General features: G+C 47.5%; 1 protein-coding gene across 1 annotated transcript; it reads right to left on the bottom strand.

The window, feature by feature from the left end:
* Nucleotides 1-2,957: 2,957 nt before the first annotated feature.
* On the bottom strand, nucleotides 2,958-3,756 carry LOC104077796 (chromosome unknown open reading frame, human C3orf70). Its single transcript, XM_009579163.1, has one exon. It carries the CDS (start codon nucleotides 3,742-3,744, stop codon nucleotides 3,208-3,210), a length of 537 nt encoding a protein of 178 aa, XP_009577458.1. The 5' UTR covers nucleotides 3,745-3,756; the 3' UTR covers nucleotides 2,958-3,207.
* Between the last annotated feature and the right edge of the window lie 6,996 nt (nucleotides 3,757-10,752).

Genomic DNA, 10,752 nt, shown 5'->3' with positions numbered 1-10,752 from the left:
GCAGGAATTCTGGGCAGTGCTGCTGCCTCCAAGGAACACAGCAGCGCCAGCTGTTGTGCAGAGCCCACCCGGCCGGGGAGCAGTGCCGGTGCCTGCGCCCTGGGGCCCCAGTGTGCTCACCTTCTTCCCACTCGCACTAAGAACTACAAAATGGTGTCCCAGACTGATGTTTCCAGCCTGCAGCCACATGTGAACGTGGTCAAGGGGCTACAGCCAGCTGAATTCTCCCAGACATCAGCCTGCAGCTCTTTTCCCCCGCTGTCCTCCCCCGACTGGGGCAGCTCTTCTTTCACAGGTGAGTGCGAACTGGGCTGTGAGGTTGCCCACCAGCCCCAGTACTTACCAGGTGCCCAAACCCAGGTGGGGCTGGGCCTGGTGCGCTCCACCTGGTTATTACACTTCTCTGCCTAGCACTGGGTGTGTGTTTCAGGTGCCGCCATCTGAAGCCATAAGTGACCTTTCCTTTGCTGGAAATATCAGAATATTTCACTGTAGTATGGAAAATACACAGTTAGGACAAGTAGAACTTCAGTTGTTTAGTATTTTATTAAAGAGGAAATATACACGCCTCTCCCTGGCAGAGTGGAGCAACGAGCCCAGGGCACGTCTCTTACAGCACATCTACGCCAGTCTTTGTGCAAAGAAAAGAAATCGCGTTTCTGTGAAGAGCGTGTTTCTGAACTGGGGTGCGTGATGGAGCACAGTTGAGAAACCTGCCACTGTGCTGGCTGCTGAAACGCTTTCCAGAACTAGCCCCGTCCCACACCAGGCTGCTCCACTGATGTTTTTACAGGTACAACAGAAGGAAGAGGCAGCTTATTGTGCTTAAGACATCTGAACAAATCCTGGGTAGGAGACACTCACAGCTTGTGAATATTGCTAATTACTTACAGTTAAGAAAGAATGTATCCTGACAACAGTGATATGAACCCGCAAGACCACGGGATCTTACGGTAAGTCTTGGTCATAAGTACCCAACTGAATTTCACTGCGCTCGCAGCCGGTGCCCCCTAACAGCAGGAGGCGGCGGCTCCTGCTTGCTTGCAAACAAGGTGAGCTCCTGCCAAGTCAGAGGGTCCTGATGACCCTTCCTCTGCTTGGCGCCCAGTGGGAGCTGGCGAGGAGCACCCCGTCCTCGGGGAAGGCCCCGCTGCCGCTAGTCCCTTGGGAGGATGCATCTGCCAGCCCACCTTGTCCTCCCGGGAAAGGGAAGCCGCCTCTGGGAAGAAAGCTCAGGCAGGCCAGGCACAAGAGTGAGCTTTTTCAGCTCTCCACTCAGATTACAATTGAAAGATTAAATATGAATAAATGCTGTAGGTTTATACATAATGCTTCCTTCTACCTGTGGAATGTGCCTGAATGGTCAAAAGACACTAAAACGTTGTTAGAAACCTTAGTTAACCAAGAAAGACAACCCTGCCCTTAAAAAATAAATAGATCCTATTTAGTTTTACTACGGCCTTTGTTTAAATGCCCTCAGAAAAACAGAGTATTTTCAGGTGCCTTGTGAGAATGTATCTGTTCATGCAATGGCCCAAGTTCCTCATTTAACAAGCATTGCACTTTATGTAAGTCATCAAAACTATAAAACCTATTACTTTTGTCTGAAAGTGTTAGTCTAAAAAGTACAGTATTACTTCATAACCATTTATGGTAAACTCCTAGCACACACGCATGTGCACATACACACACTGTTGCCTAAATGTTTTCTAAAGATACTGATTACAAAGTGTATAAAATTAGTAATACATTGTCAGGATACAGTGAGAGAGATGAGCCATCCTATAACACGGACTATAATCTAGTATCAATCACTAAACTGTACACATTTATACAGCCTTATATTCACCAATGACTTTTGAAACGTAAACAGCAAATACACAAAGAAATTCAGTAATGCTGTTGAAAACACAGTTATTACTGACTCCAACTAATTCAAGCTGACTGAAATCTTCTGAGAACGACATTTTTGTTTCGTCAAGCAGGGCTGAAACCAAACCACCAGCGAGACAGCTCGCTCTTACCAGCTATTTGAGGAAACCCCTGTTCAGAATCCGCTCTTGAACTGGGCGCAAAGGAGCGGGAGCTGAAGCTTCCTCTCTCCGCCAGAATGACCTTAGGCTGTATTTTAACAAGCACGCGTGCTACCGAGCCTGTGGGCCACCTCCCACGGGCACCTCCACGCTGTCCCCGAGCTCTGCTGACACAGTGGTGTGGCTGATAAACTTCTTTTTTTAAAATTTTGTTGTTCTTCAGGCAAACGCAGGCCCTGAGGCCATTCGGTCCTGAGTGCACGTGTCCGGCACCAAACAGCACAGGAGGAAGCAGCAGGCAAAGCCGAAGGCGGATTTTGTGTGTTTGGAGGTAGTCACTTCCTTCGCCTATCATTTTACACCCCAGTCTAGCATGGTATTAGACGGCCGTGCTTCACCTCTGCCTGCTCCCCCTCCTGCCGAGCTGCAAAAGCCAGATCCCCTTCCCAAGCTCCACGTAGAGAAAAGGGACCAGCTGGATCCAGGCAACCGATCCCCCTCTGGAGCAACAGTTGCCTTCTCAGGAGATTTCAGAGCCTGACCTAACTCAGCAGATGCGGTGCATAGCCTGGAGAAAAGTTGGAGGCACTTTGTGCATTCTCTAGCCTGCCATACCAACCCGCTGGAAGAGTGGTGCCAACAGCCTTCAAGAAGGGTCGCACCAGCACTAGAGAAAAGGATGGACAATGCGCAAGGACAGAGACGGAAAGAGCCTCTTGTCGCCGCACCTCGCGTAGCTGTTTGAGAAAGAATAAGGGCAACTTGGTTTTGCTGCTCGCAGGCGTGCTGCACCAGCTCACCCTCTGTGCTTTGAAGGCCCACTGCAAACATCCTGACAGATGAAAACATCTCGAGGGGCACATCCTTGTATGAGAAGTAGTATACGATGTAACCCAGACCAAGAAAAGGGCCTGTTTCAGCTACAAAAGTCTTAAGATTTATCACTACCTTACGTGCAGACGTGAGAGATCTGATCAGGCTGAGAACATGTTAAAATTGCTCAGGCTGCTGCTAGTTCACCAATATGCAAGTCCTGTGACCGCGCTCCCATGAGGAATCTGAAATATCAAGTGCACTGGAAAAAAGGGATTGTCAGAAAAAACGGAAAATATAAATACTACAAAAGCAACATTACTGAGTGGGAACTGGACTGATCTGATACCAACTTGTCGGATTACACAGTGGTTTCTATAGTCTCGATCACTTCCATTTCGCACTGCGAGGGTGACAAGAGCGGGCATTCATCTGGTTCCCAGCTGCTATCCGGGCTGTAATCTTCTTCTGAACTTAGCTCGGCCACCCCCTCCGTGTCCTCGTCACACGACTCCATGTAGTGAACCCCCACTGCATTGATCCCGGAGTCCTCAGAACTGGAAGGGGACGAGCAGTGATCTGTTTTTGGCGTATTGCTCTCTTTTGTGATTAAGGCATTGCGAACCGGGACTTCCTCGGGCTTTATCTTGTGGGGCACGGGGGGAGGCTGCCTCTGCACGTAGCACATCTTCCCATTGATGCATTTCACGCGGTAATTGTCAATGAAGAGGTCTGCGATTGTGCAGAACTGCGGGGAGTCGGGGGGCAGAGGGGGCTGGAAGACGGGCGCAAACTTCAAAAAGTGTTCAGTGAGCGAAACGGAGATCTGGATGGTGTTTGTCGACTCCCGAGGGCGAACAGGTATTTCAGTGCTGGGAAGCTGCTCTACGGGTGTCATGGGCTGATAGACATATTTACCTGCGGGGAAAACAGAAAAGCAGCATTTAAAGATCGTTATCTTTAAGTTAGAAACAAACTGATGACATGATGCTTGCCCTTGGCCGTTAATAATAACCAACGGTTCCCTGCACTCAGCAGCCGCTCTGTCTTCAGTTGCCTCAAGGTGTTTAGTCCTCTCCCGGTATGGATTCTCTGATGCTTAATACGGTAGGTAAGCATAACCCTCCTTACCCCAGTCCTGCTCCTCTCCCTGCCCCTGCTTTGAAGACATCTGTAGGACGTCACTAACTCTAGAAAATTAGCTCCGGGAGCACAAATCCATAGCTAAGAAGTGGGACAGACGGCAAGTCTGCCTGCACCCCTTGCTAGGGGAAAGAAAACTGAAAAGATGCTCAGAGACTTTTTTTTTCCCCCTTCACTGAACACAGAGCAGTTCTAGCTTACATCTTTGCTACAATGATCTAAATTTTATTATTATTATTATTCCAAATTACAATGAGTCTCCCTGCATGCATTTCCATGTTCTTTTTTTCTGGGGACTAAATCGTGTTTTTCTGTATTATAAACCAGAGGTTCATACATGACTGCAGTTAGAATTTTAAGGCAGAAAATAAGGGAATTCCCAAGCCATACAAATGCTTTTGGCATCTTGATTATCTGGTTAAGTAGTAGGAAAACAGGATTATGTTGGTTATATAGAGCTGAACCAAGTGTGAACTGAAAATCTTTACTAAAAGAAATAAATAAAAGAGCAGAAAATCAGTACTTTGTTAGGAAAAACTGAGAAACCTGAGGCTATGCCTAAGACTGTAAAATGCTGCATTTTATTTGCATGAAGCCTCTGAAAGACTCGTGTCTCCCTAGGGGTTCATACACTATGAAAGCACAAATTTCCAGAAGACTCGCAAGTAGCGGGGCTCTCGGAAGAGTTCTGATGCACGAGTTGCAAATACTGCTTTGCAAAGGCAGTGCTTTGATACTAAGCACTGAAGGACTGTTTTGGTGCTTGAAGCTCTCCAGGTAAGGAGCACAAAGCCACCAAAGTCTCGCTGCATTGATGAATCCGGCTGTGCTGTGATGAGATCTGCCACGCGTTTTGGTGTCTGTGGCTCGGAGGCAGGTGCAGCCCTTCTCCCCCCAGTTACCCATTCCTTTGGAAAATCGAAGCAGTGATTGCGTTTCTGCTCAGGGAGGCTGAGCAGGGCCCGGGCCAGCGGGAGGAGAGAAGGGCTTTCCTCTCTCCGAGGAAGGGCTTGCTGCCCCGCCATGCCTCTCTGCAGTAAAAAATCCCATCCTCAGCCTGGGAATCCTTCCCAGACGTGGGAAGAGCTCTGACTGCAACAAGTTCCCAGCCAGTGTGGCAGTCGGTGCCCCAGCCGCCTGTTGAAAGCGCTGGCAATGGGGCAGGCTGAGAGATCCCAGCTCTTGGCTGCAGCAGCCTCTGGGGTGTTCGCTGGCTCCGACAAGCCAGGGCCCACACACAGGCGGTGCTTTGCCAGCCCAGCTCCAGTACGTCACCAGGGGAAACCTCGAGCACTGGGGAAGGCTTTTCCCACCCCTGCTGCGCTGTTGGTATTGGAAGGGAAACGGCTCGTGTGAAAGTCGGCCGCGCTCCTCTGCTGGGACTTCAAACCCCCGTGGCCGAAGGACAGGGAGAACAGAGGCAATGCCCTGAAGAGCGCAGAGCTGAAAGAAGAGCTCAGGGGAGCACTGGAGCGTGCAAGAGGCACGCTGCGAGGCCAGCACACGCGGAAAGCAGGCTCGGAGGAACGAGCACCGGACACGCTGAAGAGAAAAGCCCACCCCTGTCGTGCCATGGGAGAGGACAGCCAGCCGAGGCAGACTGAGAGCAGCGAGACGGCGGCAGTGGGTGGGCAGGGAAAAAGAACATTTTGTGAATAGATTTGACCAGCTCCCCTGGAATACCTCATCAAGTGCTTTTTTCCTACGCTCTGTGGAATGATAATTGTTAAGAGAGCCACTGGGAAAGCTCAGTGAAAATAAAACAAACTCTTTTCCCTCCTGTTTGATTATGGCTGGATGGCAGAAAATACAAAGACCTTCTCTCCACTTGCCATCTTTTTAACATACCATGGTCTAGTTTCTAAACTTGCTGTGACTCAGAGGAATTAAGTGCTAGCATCAAACAACTGAACACTTCAACCACAGGCAGAGCTCTTACTCCTCCGGTGCCCTTTGGAGCAGCAGCACAGATATTTCGGGTCTGGCAGTCACTCAGGGATGGGGTCTCTCGGGCATTTTTCAAATCTTGCTGACACAGCTTCTCTGGGAAGCTCTCCGGGGTAGCTGGGCAGACCTTACCTTCACAACCCACTGTAACAGCAGCAGCCCATGGCTTCCTGCCACCCGCTGTTCTCCAGAAATCCTTCTTTGAAATTACTGAACATTAAATATGCTACTGTCTTGCAAAGCAACACGGATGACTGCTTAGCGTGCTGGTAGTTGGAATGGTGTCTGATAAAATTCAGCAGCCTACCCTTGCCTGAAACCACGATGCTGTATTTATTCATATATTCGGAGTGCTTCTGTGTGGGCTCCTATTCCATTCCACTGAAAACCAATGATAAAACACAGATACTAGTGAAAAAAAAATTCTCAGCTCAATTTTGTGCCACCTCTATCTGAAGTGTCCAAGGAAGGCCCTGGTGAAGATTTTAACAGGATCAAGGAAAAAACAGGACTATATTTTTCCACTTAACATAGCCACCACGTGCTGGCAGAAGGCTGGGGGACGTTGGGAGAAGAAAACAGGGGATTTAAGCCAATTGGACATTGAATGATGAATCTTTGATTCATCAGTTTGACTTTTTTTTTTTCTTTTTTTTTTTTCCCAAAAGTGGCGGCAGGGGGAAATGAGGTGTTACCTGGGAGCTGAGCTGGTTGTTTTACCATTGCAGCAGCATGTGGTAATTCTCTGCGTGTTTCAAAACTGCCCTGCTGGCACTAATTTCAGGGTAGAAGAAAACAGTGGCTATTCTGTTAACAGCGGATTTCAGATCCCCATTTGTGTGACCTTACAGTGGCTGAAACCGTTTCCTCATGTTCCAATGACAAGCTCTGCCAGGGTAAAGCAGGAATCACCCAGCGGAAAAAAAAGAATTTTCTACATCAACTGATTTCTACATTTCTTTAGAATTCTGGTACAAGTTTGTTAAGTTTCAGCTAGTTTGTTTATTTTAGACAATTAAACTTCTGTTTTAAAACATGATCAGGTCCCTCTAAGGGGTGCTGGTGCTCACAGCTGGGACTGTCAGACTGGATCACAGACAAAGCTGTGGTTACAGCCTCAGTTACAACTCCTTACCCTACATACTGCGTGTAAATGCATCAGCCATGATGCATCCTGTGAAATATAAATGCAGAAATTTAAAAATAAGATCACCCCCTGCAGCTTGCAGGATTGGCAGGGATGTCGTCTTCACAGAAAATTATCCCAAAAGCACAAGTCCCCAAGTTCTCTTATGATACATCTTGGTCTGATCAAACTCCCACTGAAATAAACAGCAATATTTTTGCTGACTTTAAACAGCTGGCAAAAGTCTATGATAAAATAGTATTTTGAGCACCTATTCTGATACATTCCTTTTAATACGCTAGCACGTAATTTATTGCCTATTTATTCCAACCAAGTCAGTTGAAGGACTCTGCAATTGGGCTGCGCTGATGAATGCTCCTGTAAATTACTGTGTTTTGCACAAATACAGATGCCAGGCTAGACACTGCATCGCAAGTTGTTTCCTGGGTCACTTGCCACTGCTGCCTACGCAGAAGACGGTAATTCAGTGAAGGAAAAATACTGCATGTGCCGAACACATGCCCAAAAATCAAACTCCAAATTCTGTGAAAAGCAGTTTGCTGCATTTGCAGAAGTTTGGGAAGCTCTCTAGCACTGTAATAGCTGCTCTGGGAGAAGCTTCACAGTTCTGGCTCTGCAGTTCCACACCATGGCAAAAGGGCTCAGGGGAAACAAAAGCCCGTTCCTCTCCTGGGTGTTTAACAGGAAATGTGTGAAACTAGGCTCTGCCAACATTATTTTCCTGATAAGTCTCAATTATCCATGACAGCCATATGCTACCAGATGATACGATGAAATGCGAGACAATGAGAGACTTCAGAAGTAGGTATGTAGGCTACGCTTAACTATTTGTCACAACCGAGAGCCTGCACTGGTACCTACACTTTCTGCTGCTGCAGGCTCGCAAAGCGTTATCCTCCATAAACACTGCACCGCTTTGTCCGATCTCAGTCACACAGTGACAGCAGTTTGTGCACAACTGAAAAGGACTGATTGTTTTTCCATTTCTTCATTATTCAACTGACCCTTGTAAAAGCCTAAAAACCAAATCCTCCAGAGAATTAGCACAGACTAAAGCCGATACTCAACTGCAAAAAAACTATTCCAAACGTGTCCAAGGAGGTAAGTACTGGGTAATGCTCCTCTCCCTGCTTCTCTGTTCACTGAATTACGATTTTTATTGCCAAATCGGATGGCTGCTGTTCACCAAAGCCTTGGCTCCATGCCTCCAGTGACACCTGCCAGCAAGTTAAGGCAGAACCCAGCAGAGCAGTGAGCTCTATCATGACCTGGCAGATCTTGAGCAAACTCATGCAACTTGGAAAATTTTTATTCCCAGAAGTAGACGCACACTTCCATATAATACATATATAAAGTCTGTTTGTGGCATTGATTACCAGAACTATGTGGTTGATTGATTGGAAGCTGTATTATAGTGTCTCCTGCTTAGAAAAAACAAATACAAGCCTTTAGAAGCAAGCCACGAGGTAATTTTTTTCTGATTTTTTGCTAATCGAGCAGTCTGCATGCATCCTCACTGAACAGACGCAGCAGCAATTTCCGTGGCTAATACAAAATAACTTAACCATGAAATAAGCAGAGGTGCTGCTTAAACATTTTATTCTCCACCTCCCTTCGTCCCAGCGTTCTAGTTTATGTCTGACACTCATTACTGTGCTTGGCATATTAAAAAAAGAATAAATCCATCTTTCAGCAGTGAGGTTTCTCATAAATTCTCAAATTTTACCCTCTCAAAATACTACCTTGAAGGATTTTTTCCTAATAAACAACACCACGAATTGCAATGCGCTTCAGAAAATAATAAAAGATCACTGTCGATCTTACGAGTCAAAGTCAGCGACACATACTGTGTATATTTGTTGGCATGCAAGACATTTAGACACCTTTTAACCAAAACATAAAAGCTTTTTTCATATGTATTCCTTCCCCTGCAGCTGCTTGGACAAAGATCTCTACACCTCCAATCTGCCAGCTCATCTACTCTCTAAAAATCAGCAGGGTTAATGAAGACCTGCTAACCATACACTATTTAACCATAACCTGGCTCAATGTAACCTGTACAGCTTAGGAAGTGCTCCCAGGCGCCTGAATGCTTGTGGTGCAAGCACCTAGCCGGGGTGCGCTGGAGGAGAACCAGCTCCGATCTCACCAGAATTTCAGTGCCTTCGGCTGTGATGTAGGATTCAGGGAGGCTGAAGCAGTGACCCCAAAGGCAGGGCAAAGCACATGGGCTGACGTTCAGGCAGCTGTGTGCTCCCACCGAATAAGGGTGTGTGCAGTCGGTGTCCATAGTTTAACAGCAGAGAGCTGCTCTTTAGGTGTTGGTGACTTGTTTCTGCTTGAACCTACACCTTTGTAACAGCACCAGTCATCTCTGGTTGCAAGGTCAGCCGGGATTCTCACTCCAGCCATACATGGCTCTCCTACTGCCACACACAACCCTGCCAAAAAAATCAGCTTATGTGGGAGGGAAATCAGTCCCACTATGAAGAACACACAAAAAATGTCTAATTAAATACTGCACAGCTTTGAAGGAGCGAAGGCAAAGCAAGTATTCATAATGCGTGTGTAACAGGAGACAGTATTAGCTTGGAGGGATTCTGCATTAGTCTAAGGAGAGTTCACAACACGGGGGCTCTTCCACATCTCTGTGTGGGGAAACCTTGGAGATCAGCTTCTCAAGCACTGGCTTTCTTCATAGCAAAAGATGGAGAACTACCAAGCGTTCTTCCAGTGGGACTTGTTTCATAGCTCACCGGCGTGGCAGGAGAGACAAGTCTGTCTCTTTAGGAAGAGCTGCCTGGATGCACGCCCCTCTGACGTCTCAATGAAGTTGTCTCGCAGGTGATGACAGCTACAAGCTGGAGCAGTGTGTTGCTGCCTGGATTGGCACAGTAGCCCAAGGACAACGTATAAACTGTCAAACACCCAGCTGGTTTTCCAAGATCCCTGGCGCGATGGGTGGCACAGGCGGCAGACAGCTCTGCCCTAACAGACCGGCCCGTGGTCGGCCCCAGCCCATGGACACGGGAAGGAACCGGGTGTCGTTTCACCACCGACAAAGCAGAAGGTCGGGGCAGACGGAGGGCCTTCCTCCTTTACAGACTAAAGCAAAGCTCGCTGCCCACAATCTGGAGATGTATATTGAAGGGCACTCAGCACCCTACGCCTGCTCGAGATACCCACCACACCTTTTTTTCAGAAGCGTTCATCAAAGCAGAAGGGTCATCTGAAAGTGTGACACTGGTCTGAGCACCTACCCGGGGATGCTGCCTTCCAGCCCCGCAGGCTGCAACAGCGGACAAAATGACTGCCTCTGGCCTTCCTCCTTCTTTCTCTCTCCAGTTATATGCACAGCTTGGGACAACAAACCTTTGCAAACAAAGATTGCCCTAATCATAAATATTCACCAAGGACTATAATAGCTTCAAATTACACTTTGCTTAGAGCACAGTAATAGCTTTTCCAGAGGGGCGAGAACAAATGGAAAGAGAAACCCAGAGTACGTTTACAGATGGCACATGTAAAAAAACCACTGCTAACCCAGTTTCCATTTCTTTGTGTCGTATGGAATAGCCATCATGTCGTATCTAGCAAAACATCATGGGCTGCGTTGGGAACGTGAGACGTGGAATAAGCCACCAGAGGAAAAGAAAAATATTTCAGGAC

The sequence above is a fragment of the Fulmarus glacialis genome, unplaced genomic scaffold (assembly GCF_000690835.1).
Source record: "Fulmarus glacialis isolate BGI_N327 unplaced genomic scaffold, ASM69083v1 scaffold5726, whole genome shotgun sequence".
In the NCBI taxonomy this organism is placed as follows: domain Eukaryota; kingdom Metazoa; phylum Chordata; class Aves; order Procellariiformes; family Procellariidae; genus Fulmarus; species Fulmarus glacialis.
This window is presented reverse-complemented; position numbering and strand designations above follow the sequence as displayed.